Genomic DNA, 17,462 nt, shown 5'->3' with positions numbered 1-17,462 from the left:
GGCAGAAGATTTGATTACTTTGATTAGAGGTTCTATGCCCCCTCCTGATAAGAGACCTAGGGTGGATCCTGAGCTGGGGGGTTTTGAGCAGGCTTCAGATGTTTCAGAGTCTTCGGCTGAAGACTTGCAGGAGTACTCTCCTTATTCTGATTCTGATGTGGATGATTCTACTCCTTCTGCTACTCCTCCTGAGGATTTTTCTCTTTCAGAAACTCTTCATTCCATGAGGGAGCATTTTAAGTGGGAGGGCCAGGACTTCTCTGATTCCAGGAAAAGGCTTAGGGAATTTCTGTTTTTACCCCAGCATAGGCCTTTGGCTATACCTCCTGTTTTGGATGTAGTGGACGATGTTTTTACAGAAGCTTCTCTTAATCCTGATTCTTTGCCTCCTGCTCCTGTTAAGCCGGATAGGTATTACAGGGTGCCTGAAGCTCATAAGTATCTTTTTAAGAGTCCTAGGGCAGACCCGAGACTGTTAGCCAGGGGCCTAAAGGTGTTAAGGCTTCTGTTGTTAAGAATCCGGTTCCTGCAGACAAGGAGGCTAGGGCCTTGGATAGATGGGGAAAGAAAGTCTATACTTCTTCCACTCTTGCTATGAGGGCTCTGAATTGCCAGTTTCACATGTTGAAATACCAAAATTATCTCCTTTCACTATTGAAGTCTAAGGTTGATGCTCTGGCAGTAGGTATTGATTGTAAGGAGTTGCAAGATTTAGTGCATGTTTCTGAACAGGTGGGTAAGCATTCTTTGCAATGTGGTTTTGATGCTGTACAGGCCTCGTCTAGGGTGGCTGCCACTGGGTCAGTCCTTCGAGGCACGCCTGGCTGAGGGATCAGAATTTGTCTGAACATGTTAAGACAAGGATTTTAGATGCTCCTTTACAATCTGACGTGTTGTTTGGTCCTCCTGTTGAGACAGTTTTAAAGAAAATGGAAGACAAGGCTAAGTCTATGCAGACTGTTAAAGATTTTTGCAGGTCCAGCCTCCAAGTTTAGTAGAAATTGGCCTACTAAAGGGTGGGCGTATCCTTCTTATGGTTCACAGTCTAGGGGTAGATCTAGGCGTGGTAAAGGCAGAGCCCAGGGCTCTTTCAGGCCTAGAACAGGGAGTTCTCCTACACAGGCTTCGGGTGAGGGCAGGGGTCAGTCCTTTCGTCAGCAGACCCAATGACCTACCTTTTCAGCTGCCAGAGCCTGCTCATCTGGCAGCACCTTTGGGAGGAAGGTTGGCACTTTTCAAAGAAAATTGGAGTTTAATTACCCAGGACAGATGGGTATTGGATATCATTCACCACGGCTACAGGTTTTATTTCCATACCTTGCCTCCTTTCAAAGGTATGCCAGACGTTCCTCCTCCACAAAGACTAGAGGCTCACAAACAGGTTTCTCTGTTGCTCCAACTAGGGGCCATACAGCCGGTCCCTCTGCCAGAAGTGGGCCTAGGATTTTATTCTCGCCTGTTCCTAGTACCAAAGAAGGGGAACACGTGGAGACCAATTTTGGATTTATCTATCCTCAACACATATCTGGACATTCCCAAGTTCAAAATGTTGACGTTGCAGCAGCTTTTACCTCTGCTGGGCAAAGATCATTGGATGGTAACTTTGGATCTCAAGGAGGCTTACCTTCATGTTCCTATCAGACTAAGTTGCAGGAAGTATCTGCGTTTTCGAGCTGGGACTTCTCACTATCAGTTCTCTGCATTGCCCTTGGGCTTATCTACTGCGCCCAGAGTGTTCACGAAAGTTCTGGCTCCAGTGATAGCTTTCTTCAGGCTGAAAGGAATACAGATCTATCCTTATTTGGACGACTGCCTAATTCTGGCTCAAGGAAGAGAAGAGCTTCTTCATCATTTGGACTACGTGATAGCAATGCTAAGATGCCTAGGGTATTCTGTGAACGAAATAAAGTCCAGTCTAGTACCCTCTCAAGACATGTGCTTTCTGGGTATGAGACTGAATACAGCATCCCAGATGGCCTTTTTAACCCCGGACAAACAAAAGGGTCTATCCTTTTACTTCCATCAACTATCTCATCAGTCCGGGCTGACTGCAAGGACAGTCCTTCAAGCCTTAGGGTTCATGGCATCTTGTATTCTGGTGCTTCCCAATGCCAAACTGCATATGAGGAAGCTACAATGGTATCTCAAAAATGTATGGACACAGCACTGCCAGGATCTAGACACTGTCATTCAAATAATACCTTGCATTCAAAAGGAATTTTTGTGGTGGGCTCAGGAATGTCACCTAAACAAGGGACTCTCTGTGACCCGGCCAGAGGCGAGTCAGATTTTAACGACAGATGCCTCAGACAAAGCTTGGGGAGCTCATCTAAATGGAAAGTGGATACAAAACAAGTGGCCTGTCAGACTACAACATCTACATATCAACATGAAGGAGATGTTAGCAGTCCAGTTTGCATTAATTGCTTTCAAGGAATTGCTTCTTCCAGGGCAGGTGTTGATTCTAACAGACAACACAACTGTCATGTGGTACATCAACAAGCAAGGGGAATGCATTCTTATCCTCTATGCAGGCAAGCAATGATTTTGTGGGAGACTGCTCTCAGTTTACAGCTCAATCTTCAGGCAAGGTTTCTGCCAGGAGCACAGAACTCCTTAGCAGATGTGTTGAGCAGGCAATTATGGATCCCCACAGTGGAAATTGGATCCTCATGTATTTCAGAAATTGACAGTGTCATGGGGAACTCCAGACATAGATCTGTTCGCTTCTCCACTAAACCATCAGCTGCCAAAGTTTTGCACAAAAAGGTTTCATCCCACTGCTTGGAAAGTGGATGCTCTTTCTTTCAATTGGAGCAATCTTCATGTATATGCCTTTCCACCTCTGCCTCTCCTCCCAAAGGTACTTCTAAAGGTCAGACAGGACAAGCCAAGGATGATTTTGATAGCTCCGGATTGGCCTCGACAACACTGGTACCCATTACTGAGAAGTATGGTACGGAAGCCTCCATGGCCTTTGCCTTCGATTCCACACCTGTTGTCGCAGGAGGACAGCCATTTGCTAAATGTCAAGCTTCACTCTCTGCACCTAACAGCCTGGCATGTTCTGTTTTGAAACAAAATGGACCTCCACTTCCTCAGCAAGTTTTGAATGTTATTTTGGAAGCTAGGAGGCCTAGTACAAGGAAAGTGTACGCAGACAAATGGAAGAGATTTTTGTTTTGGAGTGCAGCTAAAGATTTTGATGTTTCTGAGCCTAATTTGAGTGTGGCTCTTCAATATCTTACTGAGTTACTGGACAAAGGTTTGTCTTTCTCTTCTATTAAAGTTCATGCTGCAGCAATTTCAGCTCACTATGATTGCAACCCACCATTGTTTTCTCATCCTTTGTTCAAGCAATTTCTTAGAGGGGCAAAGAATATAAGACCCCCACGAAGAGCTCCTACTCCTGCTTGGGATCTCAATTTTGTGTTGGAGAAACTCACTCTACAACCTTTTGAGCCTGCAGCTACTGCTGAGTTGAAATATTTATCTTGGAAGACTGCTTTTTTGTTGGCCATTACCTCTGCAAGAAGGGTTTCTGAATTACAGGCCCTTATGGCAGTTGAGCCTTTCTTGATTTTCCATAAGGATAGGGTATCATTACGTACTAATCCTTCCTTTATGCCTAAGGTGGTTTCTAGTGTGGCTTTAAACCAAACTATTCATTTGCCTACTTTTATGCAAATCCCCAAAATAAAGGGGAAAAGATTTTGCACACTTTAGATGTCCACAGGCAGTTGCGTTATTATTTGGACAGAACTAAAGGGTTCAGGCAGTCTCAGCAGTTGTTTGTTTCTTTTGCCTTGAGTTCTCAGGGCAAGCCTGTATCAAAACAAACTATTTCTAAGTGGATTGGGTTTTGCATTGCTTTCTGTTATTCCCATCATGGCAAGGAGATTCCAGCTGGGATTAGGCCTCATTCCACTAGGGCTACTGCCACTTCAACAGCTTTTGAGGGAGTGGCAACCAAGGATATTTTGGAGGCAGCTACTTGGAGTTCTGTACATACTTTCTCTAGGCATTATCACCTGCCACTTTACTCTAAGTCCAGGGCTGGTTTTGCCACTGCTGTTTTGCAGGGCATTTTGGCAGCTCCAGCTTCCTTGTAGTTAGCCATCCTCCCTTACCTCTGCTTTGGGATTCTACCCAAGTGTTAGGACTGCAGCAATGTGAGATGAAGAACATAGTACAGTTTTGTACCTACCATAAATGTAGATGTTCGAAGATCCACATTGCTGCAGTCCAATTTACCCTCCCTCCTTCCCCTCTGTAGTTAGAGGCGGTTGTGTGGGTTGGGTTGTACATTTTGTGTATATTGTATATATTGTACATATAGTTGGTGCAGGGGTGGTTGGTTGGTTGTTTGCTGTCTTTTGGTTTGGACCTTTATTTTTAGGGTCTTCTGACATCTGGGGCAAGAAAAGACTGAGGATATGACGTCGGTCATGCGCATTTGTACCCTGACGTCCTGACGTCAGTCAAATGCGCCCTGACCGACGTCAGCCTTATACTTTGATATTCGGGCCGACCGAGGACAGCGGACTACCCAAGTGTTAGGACTGCAGCAATGTGGATCTTCGAACATCTACATTTATGGTAGGTACAAAACTGTACTTTGTGTACCTACCATAAATGTAGATGCTCGAGTGTATTCACTGTTGCAGTCCAGGTTACCCTCCCTCCATCCCCCTTTCATTGCTGGGACTTATCTGAACTTCTCTATTCTATACAATCTATGTGGTGTATTTGCTTGTAGATGAAGGTAATGTTTATGTTAGTGCATGCTTTTTTATGAGCAGAATTTTTAGCCTACTCTTTTTGGGGGCACCTGACATCTGGGGCAAGAAAAACTGAAGAAAATGGCGTCAGCTGCATCTGTTATACCCCTGGCGCACTGACGTCAGGGCAGAGGTGACAGCAACCAACGCTGGACCATGACTTTGGAATTCAGGCCGACTGCGGGTAGCCTGCCAGCAGGATAACCCAAGTGTAATGACTGCAACAGTGAATATACTCGAACATCTACATTTATGGTAGGTACACAACTGTACTGTTTCAGTTAGGAAGAGAATATCTGGGGAGTATAAGCTTATGCTGGCATGTAGATCTTAGATTTTATTGCATATGCATCTGATGTTTAGGGACATTAGTAGGTCAGTTGTTTTTTTTGTTGGCTATGAATTGAGTTATGGGGGGGGGTTGCTTGGACAAGGGCCTGTGGTCGGATTGGATTTGAGAGGACCAGGGTTAAGATGGATGTCTCCAGCGAGGGCTAGTTTAGATGGGGTGTTTAGGATATGTTTTATATACATAGTAAATTGCTTATGGTATCTTAGGGGATATTTTATTTTTGTGTGTGTTAGGTGTTTGGTAATGGAGTGTGTGTATTGGGAAGATGCTTTTGGTGGCAGGGGTTGTGTAGTTATAGTGTAAATGTTTGAGGGAAGGTGTTGAGAGAGTACAGTGGAAGTTGTTGGGGCATGTGACTGTGGAGCATTGGTAGGATGTATTGTAAGCTAGAACTAAGCAGGTTAGGATTGTTATTATATTAGATAGTAGCATGATTGTGTCAGATGTAAGTGGAGGGAGTGAATAGTGGTGTAGCCTAATTGGTGGGAATTAAGGGAGGGGTTATGGCTAATAATAAATGTAGAGATACTGGGGTGGGTGGGGATAGGGGGCAGGGAGAGGAGTGAAGTGAGCGTAGCGAACGGAATGGGCTAGAACCCCCCCCCCAGGCTAAAGATTGCAAGGTAAGTGTCTAACACTCATCAGTAAGATGTTATAGCTAATTCCTGTAGTATAGCCAAATTGTTAGGAGTTTATAGGAATCCAGTAGGGAAGTGCAGGGTTGGAATGGCTGGAAGAGTAGAGGGAGGGGGGAAAAGCTAGAGAGAGAGGTAAGGGAGGGCTCAGCGTTGGCCCGATCAAGTGTGTTCATATTTACAGAATTTAGGATGAATATTTTAACACACACACTTTTTTCTGTAGGTAAAACTCTGTTTTCCCAGTTTATGGTATCCCTGTTGTGGCGTTCCCTGTTTATAGTCCGCTGGTCTGGTGGGCAGGGACCAAAGGCAGGCAGTAGGGGAAAGAACTATTTGGGAGAAAATAGGTTTAGAGAGGTTAAATGAAAGATTTGAGTATGAGGAGTTTAGACAGACTAACACAATTACAGTACCGAGTGTGATTCATACTCAAAAGAAATGATTTCACTTCTGCTTTAGGAATAATTGGCTAAGTTCTCAATGCAGTATTAGAATGCAGTTACCAGGGAAAAACACAAAGATTAAACATCTCGCAGGTGCCCTATAGCTTTAAACATGCGTGCATGATGCAGTGCAAGATGTACCCTGTGTAATGGTTCAGCTCTAGGAAGTCCTCTGCTAGGTACATATATCGTTAGAGCCTTCAGGTTATGTTTCCACATATAATTTCATGCCATAGACAGGAAATGGTCAGTAAACAGCAGCAGTAAATAATTGCTTTTCTATAGCGCAGCAAGCAGCGGGTTTGCACTACAGTTGGTAACGTATTCGCCCATGTGGGATAGCACATTTCCAATACTATTCATGTTTGCACTTCAACAGTGCAAAAATGTGAGCCACATTATTAAAATCTGAGAGTTAGTACTGAGTCTATGAAACACACCTTCTGCTCTGAGTTTCTGTCATTAGGGGTAAATGCATTGACACATTTCTTTTTGATCCCAGATCATACTGGGTTCGAATCCAGGTGCATCTAATACTTTCAAATACTTTTAAGTAAACATTGATAATGCTGTGACATGCTTTCTTTATAGTACATTTGTTGCTGTAGTTTGGCATAGCTCAGTGGGTTTAAGCGGCATTGCATGGAGGTAGCATTTTGCCGCTGCTCACCTTTGCTGCACATTGGTGCATGATGCCCACCTCTGTGCAAAATGGGGCCCAGAAAGTGAAGGGATTCATTGCTTTTTCTGCTACTTATTTGTGTTGAGATTCTATTTTTTTGACCAGATTAAAGTGGTGAAAATGGGGTAGATAGGAAAGTGGTGAAATGGTGAGCAAGCAGGGAGAAGAGCAAAGGTGAAGTAGTACAGGAATGTGCAGGAGGGAGGTAGGAAAGAATCATAGCTATCCATTTCTTTAACAGTGTAAACTCAAAATATGTGCAGAATTATTAACTGAATTTGGACTGTCACCTCCACAGAGAGAGGTGACCACTCCCAATCATGTTGTATAGCCACTTGGACTGAATCAATTTTCTCAAGAAGACACGTGCAAAATGGAGAGCTATGTATGGGACAATTTGTTTTGTGGGATAGGTGCCCATTTATTTTTTTTATTTCAGAGAGAGAGGAGTGTTGGGGAAGGGGACTTTGGTATGTCTGGTTCAGGTAAGTTAGATAGGTGAGGAAGCAATTGCAGACAGACAAGACAATCAAGATAAGATGGGGATGGTGATGGACACCAGAAGTTGGGGGACACAGTGACTGAGGTGGAGGGTACAACCCAGGCCATGGCCATCAAACTTGGAGAAGTGAGAATGTAGCAGTCACCCACTGGACACTGGTGGCTAGAGTGCTTGACGTCCCCTCCTCCTGTGGAAAATGAGGGGAGAACAGCCTCTCCTTCTGGCTTAGGTGTGCGCTAGTGGTACAGTGCATGAACCCTGTGCACCATCCCTGGCAACTCGCTGTGGCTGATGAAATCACTGCCTCTGACACTGCTCCCAGAGGGTAGCACTGGACCAGCCTCTGTGACTGGACTATCTGAGGGGGCAGGTAGTGCAGTGGCAGCAGGGGCAGTGCTGCCAGGTTGGCTTCCAGACTTGCTGGGCATCAGTGCTGGAGCCGATGGAGAGGTGGCAGGCTGATCCAAAAGGGCTGGCCTACCTTGCTGTGGAGCATTTAGTGATGAGGTGTTTGACAACACACAATAAAAAAAAAGTTTTATTTTTAAAAATAAAAAGAAAATGGAGATAAGGGTTTGGTTGACAGAAAAAACAGATACAATTAGTACCATCATATATGAAATACAATGCATTAATACAGTTATATATCTATTTTATATTAAGTTTTACATCTACTAACAGATTCACAGTATACTACAGATTGCTGCATATAATCCTTGAAATGTGCATGTATTGCACACATGCGTGTTCCAGTTATACAGATTACAGTCTATACCAGGACATTTGTGCCACTGGTATAGAGTTTTTTTAATTTAATGTAAATATTATTAAAGAAATAACAGTATTGTATAGTTGTGAATTGTGGTAATTGAATCCAATACCTCTGACAAAAGTCTATTATTGGACTCTTACAATTGGTTTTGCTTCATAGTAATGCATGCATACTTGTTTTTACCGTTGGAATATGCATGCTCAATTTGATACAACTCTATAGAATACCAAAATAGTGATCTTTAACTTTTAATGCTACAATAACACTTCTCTTCTGCTGCATACATACCACTTGCTTCCCTCAGTCTCTCTAATCTAGGTACACAGACACAGATATTGAACTCCCAATACCTGGCAGCTGAGGAAAGAACAGAAGAACATTATGCAAGCCAGTCATGCCTATATTAAGCTAAGTCTTACAAGTACTCTCTTTAGTTGATAGCATAGCTGTGGGATGTCCGCAGTCAGAAATTCTTCCAACAAATGGTTGAATAGCCCTTTTTCTCCTCTCTAGGTCATTAAATTGATGTCTGCATCGCTGTCCAGTGCGCAAGATACCAGTAGCACTGGATACAGCCTGGGCCAAATTATTCCACTGCTCAGACTTGTACTGGGTGCCAGAATAGCCCCCCTGCAGAAGCCTGTGGCTGTGGTGTTTTACCAGGAGTCCTATAAATATCACGAACTCTTGGGCACCCCATGTCTGTGCCCTAAACCTGGCATCTTCCCCAGTAATGCCAGCCATGTCTACCAGCAGACCTAGAGCAATGGAGACTGATGCTATTCTGCCAGTTCCACTTATTGCATTTACTAGAAGTGCACACACCCGAGCAATGCATTTGCATGATGGTAAGCAGAGAGCAGCAGTGCCAAGCAATGAGGAATTAAATAATTACAATTGGAAAGTTAATCTGACAGTTGGCCTTAGTTTGAGGGGTGTCTACTGATGTAGCCTGGAAATACAATTGGAAATTGGAGGCTAACTGTTAAGTGAGTTAGGTTTGCAGACATGCACTGGGGGCATAAATGTAATGACCTGACACATTTGTTTTTACCTTTATACACTGAGAAAATTGATTTTTACACTGTGAGATTCAAACCTAGGCATAAGGGATAAAATGTTTTCTTCCACAGCATTGATTTTCCATCTTTGCCTCAGAAGTGCTGCTAAGATGCAGTCAAGAATCATACGTAAATGCAGGTGACATTTTGAGCTGTTTCACATGTATGAGTAACCCTGACAAGGTTATTGGATGTGCATCCAGTTGTGAGTGTACGTCATAGGCAAATATGAAGCTCATGCAAGTCCAGATAGCAGAATTATACTTACAGAAATATACTACACAGTATACCCTCAGTCAGTCATGCATCTGAAAACACATTAATGTCTCATCCCTCATACATGTAATTCATATCAGCTCCACTATCCAAAGTGTTATTAGTGAGAGTGAATATAATGGGAAGAGGAACAGTAAAAGGGCATGGAATATCCCGTTTTCGAACCCAGGATCATGTGTTTAGCAGTCCTACACCTACAGCTGTTACCACAGGAAAGTTGAAATAACATTTGTCTGTGTTTCAGTTTATTGCTATAACCTACACTGTCACAACAGAAAAAAACGGTTGCCCACCCTGTACTAGGACCCAGGACCATCTATGCTCCAGCCTTTACTTAAACCTGCTGCCACAGGACTAGTTACATGACATACCCTAATTTACTAATCATTCTTGAGGTCTCTCTGTTAACCACTGCACAACTCCGCTTAGTGGGTTTATGTGGTACCCACTAGAATTAATTGAATGTATCTGGTTTCTATTTTTGGCTGTCTGGTTCTTGTCTGGTTCCTGGGTGGTCCAGTTGCCTAGTTTGTGCACTACTGCACTTCGCACAAATGAGATAAGCACAGCCAAACTTGACCTTCATTTCTTCCGTTCCCTTGACTGCACTAAGTGCCACATCACGCAAACACTGCCCCCCCCCCCGAAAAAATAATTAAATAAAGACAAGGAAAAAAGGGACAAGTAGTTGAACTGAGGAAAACTAATCTATGAAATACACACTATAGAAAATGTTGCTTTACATGGGCTATTTCTGAATAGATCTGGATTTGAACTCACTCCCTTGAACCTTTAGAACACAGCAAGGGTGCCTTATCCCTCTTTGCCACACAAACAGCTTTGCAGCTATGAACTGAAATCATTCTGCACAAAGCCATCTGCAACATCATCTACAGTAATATGAAACCATACAGCTGTTATTTTATATATTTAGTATTTTTGGATGTGGTACACTAAGTGATCACACATAGTTATGGTTATTGTTTGCAGATATACAGCTCTGTCTTGCCTCTCTGTATTTGTTGCTCATTCTTCACTTATCTGACCAGTAATCTGAGACATGCAGTCGATAAGCCATTTTATATCATTACCCTTTAAAATGTGAGAGGATATTAACTGGAAATGATATCCTATGCAGTTGACAGCAAATGAAGGAGATGTTGGATGTTAATGAACACAGCCTATGAATTGTGTGCTGCTTACTTACATTTCCAACCTTACATCTAACATTTCGTCTAACCTGACACATCCACTGGATGTAGGGCAGCCTGCAGTGCTGCTGTGTTTTCCTTCTCCTAACCAGTAATCATTCACAGTTACAGTCCATTAAAAACAAACACTGAGGGGAGTACCTGCACTATGTTTACATCTCCTACACAGAGCAAAGTATGTGGGATTTAGCAATTCTATGTCATTTGCATCTTCACCTTGCTGACAGCCCTGAATCTACACCATATAAAAAGGTAACCATATAGTTATGCAAACTTAAGTTAAGGAGACTTGTTTATATGCAGAAAAACTGAACAGAGGCTATTACTTTGGGATATATCTTCACAGAGGATTACTGAACTTTTTGCATTTTGACAGCAACATAATGCATATTATGGAATGTAATTAAGAAACATCTGAATCACAGGCTTATACACTATATGTATTACTTGGAATTGTACTGATGCTATGGACATGGTTGTCAAGGCATTTCAAAATTATGCATAATCGCCAGTACCTTAAAATGGAATGCTCTGTGATAAATATGTGCAAATGTTTTAGGGACAGTTCATTTGATAACACTTTTTGCATTTCAACGATGGTTTGTTAGCAAAATGTGTCATTTGCCTGTTCTTTTTTTTTTTTTTTTTGGGAGGGGGGGGGGGCAAAGCAGCATTTCTGTTATGGCACAAGCCAAGATATGTTTCTATTGTTACTCTTCTTTTTTTGCATCCAGCCTGTTTGTATTTCAAAACTCTTGACTGTTTTATGTTTCTCCAGTGGGTAATACTGAGATTCTACCTTTTTTGCTTTATCTGATAACAGTTGTTTTGTAGTTGTGTATTGTCCTTCTGTTGTGCCTGATCACGCTCCCATAGTGGCAGTACTTCCACTGCTCTGTCAGTGGGTGAGCTGTTCACACCTTGTCATGGCAGGTCATGGGGGGTCATGGTCCTGGGCATACTCGTGAAGGGAGCTCTTCCAGCAGACATCAGTCACATTCAGGTAGCAGCAGTGCATCTGACTATGGGCTTGGACATGCCAGTGCAAATCTTGGCAGAGCCATTTCTTGTGATCGAGGACGACATAGATGAAGTGCCACCTCTACCATGCTCTGCTTACACCTTTCTGACATAGCAAGATGTAGAGCTAGCACAGAGCTTTGCTGTGTTCATGCACACACACACACACACACACACACACACACACACACACACACACACACACACACACCAGTCTCACCTGGAGGACCCCTACAGATACACACACAGTTACATGGTTCAGCCATGCAGGTTAAAACTCATTTTGTGTCGCTGACCATTTGTTATTTTATTCAACTGTCTGCCTACTTCTGTTTTTTACTCACACACGCACGCACGCACAGCACCTTGTGCAAGTGATAACTGTGCCATATCCCTGTTTTGTATCTTTTGGTTTCAGGGATACATAAGCTTTGTGTCTGCTGAGGGTGCATAGCTGACTTAGTGCTTAGTATATCTGCATTTGTGATGTTGAACTGGTAATTTTACCTTTAACTTGTAGTGGCCTTAGAAAGTTAAGACAGTTGATAGCATCAACATTTCCCAACTTTATTGTGAATGATCTTGAGGGTTGTGAAGTTCGAAACTGCAGTGTGTGTCGTCATTTTCTAACTTCCCTCTTTCATGATTTTCCAGTACAAATATATGGTGCTACACTGAGGGCATGCAGTGATCATCAGTACTTTTGATAAGTATGATTGTGTGAATCTTTGATGCCTGAGGCTTACTACTTAGTAATGGACACGCAAGTCAAATAAGTCTCTGCTGTCGCATGTTAAGGTCAGTTCTGTACAAATCTCCCACCTTTTACTTGCTTACAGTACCAAGTAATGAAATACAGGAATATGCCAGTCATTCATGTTGTTACACAGTATACTCCAGGTTTATTACTTACCTTGTAAATGCAGCAGTTACAACAGTTTTAGTTATGGGCTTACTCTGATGCAAGCAGTCCACAGCCAGTACATGGGAAGGTAAAGGTTGTGAGAGCTGCCTGGCATCAGTGTTAGTATATGTATGCACATAGGAGGAAGGTTTTAGGCCCTTAGGTGGTGAGTGAGTGTGCGGTGCATTGTCTCTTAGCCAGTGCAAGAGCATATTGAAGATGCCTACACCCACAGCAGTTGCTGGTTTCCCTCTGACTCCTCATCTGGGTGTGGCTGTGGTGACCTTTGCATTAGTGGTGGGATGTGTGCTCCTTCTCCTTGCTGATCCTGCTGAAGTTGTTTTCTCAGGATGATGTATAGCATGCCACATACTTTGAATGTTTCAGTACATGTCCGTGAATTGTACTGCAGGGCTCCCCAGATGTATCTAGGCACCAGAACCACAACTACAGCAGCCCAAACACACAATCTGTTATATTTCTGGTTTGAGCCTGTACCTCATTATGGCGTTCTTCAGCGGGTATGTCTGCATTTCTGATAGGTGGGTTCCTGTGTGTGCCTCACTACAGCACACGGTGTAAATGGACCGTGTAGGCTTTATTGAATTTGGCTGATTAGTTTAAATGTAGCGAATTCTGACCAAGGCTTGTATGCTGGAAGACTTCACAGATATATCTGAATAATACATAATTTTAAATAGAAAGTTGAGTTCTGGCCAAAACTCACAAGTATATGTAATGAGCAGTCAAAATGCTGTGTATATTCATTCTGGAAATCTTACATAACTGGACAGCATTTAAGTGAATTATCTTTGTTAAACAAATTTTATTATGTCTATTTTATTTCATTGATATGAACAGTGTTGCAGATTTGTCTGTGAAAACGTGTATTTAAATGTAAATTCCACTTTATCTTTTTAAGTGTGTATATATATATATATATATATATATATATATATATGGGTCTACCTGACATGGTTGACAGTTCATATGATCGACACTCATTTGGTCGACAGTTCATTTGGTCGACAAGCAGATTTGCCCCCTTCCCCAATGTTGTGCGACCCTGGAGTTGATATATATAGTTAGGGGGGGTGTGGGGGGCAAAGCCCCCCACCTAAAATGCTTGTCGATCAAATGAACTGTCAACCATGTGAATTGTCGACCATGTCAGGTAGACCCATACATATATATATATATATATATATATATATATATATATATGTATATATCCTATTATATGCCAGCTTGGGACTCTTTCCATTCCATTTCCAAATTCTTTTCTCCTATACTTTGTGTTGATTTTTTTTGATAATAATTACAGTAGAAGTGGCAATCATTACTATTGAAGCCATTGTTTCGTAAGTGTTGCAAACAGTAGTTTAAGTTGTTTTGTATATGATCAAGATCCCGGCTTGGGACCTATATTAGCACCACTAAGTGATAGTAGACTACTTCATGTTTGAGCCTTCAGACTTGTGCCTGATTCTATCCACGTAAACCTCCATTACCCTTGGATAACAAGCATCACTTCTTTCTGTATAAACCTTCACTGCTTTTCTCATGGAAACAAAAAAACTTCCTTTTCAACGGAGTATAGTTATGAGCAAGGGGGGATGTTACAGGGAGGGAATTATGGATGGTGTGGTAAAGATCTCTCGCATCTCATAATTTCTTTAATAGTGTAAGGAAAAGGAAGTGAATATGTTTGCTGTGGTTGTTCATCTTATTTTAAAAGATTGCACATTCCTTTTACATACAAGTGTTACAACTGTCACTGAGCAAAGTGTAATTGGAGCTTTTTTACTTCATCCATGATACACTTGTGTCTAAGTTTAAATTTTTAACTTTATGGTCTTCATTGCAGGTATTTTCGTCGTGTCTTGCTACAGTCTTTGAAGAAGGACCTAACTGAAGAACTGGCATACATTACAGCAATAATCAAGGACCAGCCTAAGAATTATCAAGTATGGTAAGTACATGTGTTCACATGGTGTGTATGGTGCATTTATGCTTTGAGAAGAACAAGACCTTATTACTACAGACAGCTGAAACAATAAAGCTAAAAATTTGCTTTCTAATAAAGAATGTGGCATAATGTGTAGACTTTTCTGCTCTCAGTAATCATACTTGTTCCCCAGAAAATGACCAGATGCTTCAAAGTGGATTCCACACAAACTCCAAATAATCAAAATAATGGGTACTGCAGAGTACAAAAAGTATGCATATCTGGATTTTTTCCTTGGCATCTAGCAGTTCTTCATCCATTTGTATATGGCTCCTGTATATTCATTTGGAAACGGTCCCCAGTTTTTTAGTTGAAATAAAATACATTTGTAAATATTGCACTGACTTTTTATGTCATGCTTTGTTTACTAGCCCTTCTGCTGTGTTGTTTCTCTTTGTACCATCCTCGTACATATGGTGCATTTTCCGGGGATTGGGTAGATCGTGAGGCGTTATTGGCTGGAGGGATGAAGGATGAACTGGTTAACTCACTGTTTATCATTCAAATCTTGTTCCAAATCTGTACATGAGCACACATCTTATCTTTCTGAATTTTCTGTGCTTTTCACAGCCACTGCAGTCAGTAGGAAATATGGTTTTGAAAATTAATGGATGAGCTTTGTCTACATTTCATAATCACCAAAAGCATTTTTTTACTTCATTTTTCTGTCAGAAAGTTGGCTTCGACTCTTCTGCACCATTGGACAGCAGTTCACTCTGTCCCCTGGAGCATGTCAACTCTTGCTTTGGAATTGCATCTGTGGTCTTTCTCTGCCCACCAGCAAGCATATACTCATTATTCAAACTGTCCTGAAGAAACTCATGGTTTCTCATTGTGCTATTTTATTAGCATTTAATCAAGCTGTGTGCCAAAAGGTATAGTCAGGCTGTTCTCCGAGCTAGATGCATCTAGGCAATTTAGTGGAGATCTTTAAAACAGCCTTCTTCAGTGAAGCCTTTGATGTTTCAACCTTGTTTGGACTGAAAGTCAAAGATAGCCTTACCAGAAGCAAGCAGGAAGGCAAAATTTTTGTCTACTATAGACATTTACTTTTCCATCCCACAAAAGACTTTCTGTTGGAACCAGAAGTGTGGAAAGAAGCTATGGTTTCAGAAATCTTAGAGAGTCTTGCCTATGACACTTCTGCGGACAGACCCCTCCCCCCCACCTCATCTTTCTGGAGTGTCTGTCACCAAGGGTTGCTCTTGTCCACAATATCTGTCTTCCCCTGATAACCAAGTTTAGACAGCCGCAAGGTGCAAGACAACAGTGATCGACATAGCTCCCCTCTGGCCTCGACAGGTTTGGTTCCCCTACTTCTGGCATAATCAGAAACGCCCTCCTTGGGTGTTGGACCGTCTTCCAGAAATTCTGTTTCATCTATCCAGACTGCCTTACTGAGACTTGAAAGCCCTGAAACTATCAACATGGTTTCTCCAGTTCCAGTAGTAACCAGGGATGTCAGGCTTTCTAATTCAGTTATTCACATTTCGTCTTGAACTCAAAAACTGAACATGAGAAGTTTACAAAAATAAATAGAAAACATTTGCTATCTGGGCTTCTTCCAAAGGTCTAGATCCATTTTCAGCATCCTTACCATTTATCTTGGATTTTCCTAGTAGAACTGTTCCAAGAAGTAGTTTTTTGACAGTCAGGGTTCGATTAGTGGCTATATTTAACTTGCATGTGGGGGAAAATCAAAACCCCCATTACATTTAATTTCTATGGCCTTTTTAAAAGGGACCTTTCTTTTTAAGACCCTCCCCCTCCCCATTAGCGACCCAGCTCCACCTTGGGATATCACTGTGATGCTTCAGGTTCTACCTAGACCTCCCTTTGAACTTGCAGCATCAGCAGATCTAAAATCTCTGTCTGTTACTTCAGCTAGGAGAATATCTGAATTGCAGGCTTTGTCTTGCAAACTTGCCCATTTCATTTTTCTTAAGGATAGAGTAGTCCTAGGACTACTCCTGACTTTCTTTCTGAAGTGGCCTTGGAAGCAAATCTTAATCAGTCTGTGAACCTACTACGTTTCTTCCCAAGCACTTATATCAGAGAAGAATATGCTTTATACACGTGGTGGATGCACACTGAAAGTTGAAGTTTTACCTGCATCATACCATGGGCATTAGAAAAATTGGACCAATGTTTATTTCTTTTTCAAAAGCCAGAATGTCTCAGCATGTGTCTAAAGTCACCCTGTCCAAGTTGGCTCTCTGTGTTACCTTTGTCTGTAAAGAAAAGGTCTAATCCCTTCCACACAAGCTCTAAGCTCATTCAGCCAGGGTGGTGGCAGTTTCTACTGTTTAATTTGTTTGAGTGATGATAGATGAAAGTTGTGCTGTGGCTGTATGGTCTACAGATCACACCTTTGTCTGTCATTATAAGCTGGACATGCAGTCCAGATCTCTTGCATCTTTCAGCTCAACTGCTCTTTGGAATATACGCCCTTGAGACCAGCCAAGGTTAGTAGTAATCAGGAAATCTGTCCCATTGATTGAGTCAGATGGAAAAGACAACATTGCATAAGAAAGTTATGTATGTAACATAACACTACAAATCTGTAATTTCTTTCTTCCTCCCATTTCTCCTCACCTGAATTGTGATCTTAAGGCTGTCAACTGTTCAAATGGATCAGTCAGTGACCTTGTCATGTTTTCAGCCTGGAGCTGACCCCTCAGCCGTTCCTTGATTGGTAGGCTGATTTCAAGCTTATTTTTGTGCCATTTTGGATGAGGAGTTGTATACCAGCAGACACACTCAATTCATGGTATTTTGGGGGCAAGGAGGGATTTATGGGTATGGGAGAAGC

The 17,462-nt window shown here is 42.0% G+C and overlaps 1 protein-coding gene across 2 annotated transcripts in view; it reads left to right on the top strand.

The window, feature by feature from the left end:
• Window positions 1-17,462, top strand: part of FNTA (farnesyltransferase, CAAX box, alpha) — a 761,420-nt gene that overhangs the window by 356,028 nt on the left and 387,930 nt on the right. For both annotated transcript variants that reach the window (XM_044059429.1, XM_044059428.1), the window contains exon 4: window positions 14,510-14,614. In XM_044059429.1, coding sequence (XP_043915364.1) covers window positions 14,510-14,614 — 105 coding nt within the window. The remainder of the gene's footprint in view (window positions 1-14,509; window positions 14,615-17,462) is intronic.

This window comes from Protopterus annectens, chromosome 17.part0 (assembly GCF_019279795.1).
Source record: "Protopterus annectens isolate FY-2018-M chromosome 17.part0, PAN1.0, whole genome shotgun sequence".
Taxonomy (NCBI): domain Eukaryota; kingdom Metazoa; phylum Chordata; order Ceratodontiformes; family Protopteridae; genus Protopterus; species Protopterus annectens.
This window is presented reverse-complemented; position numbering and strand designations above follow the sequence as displayed.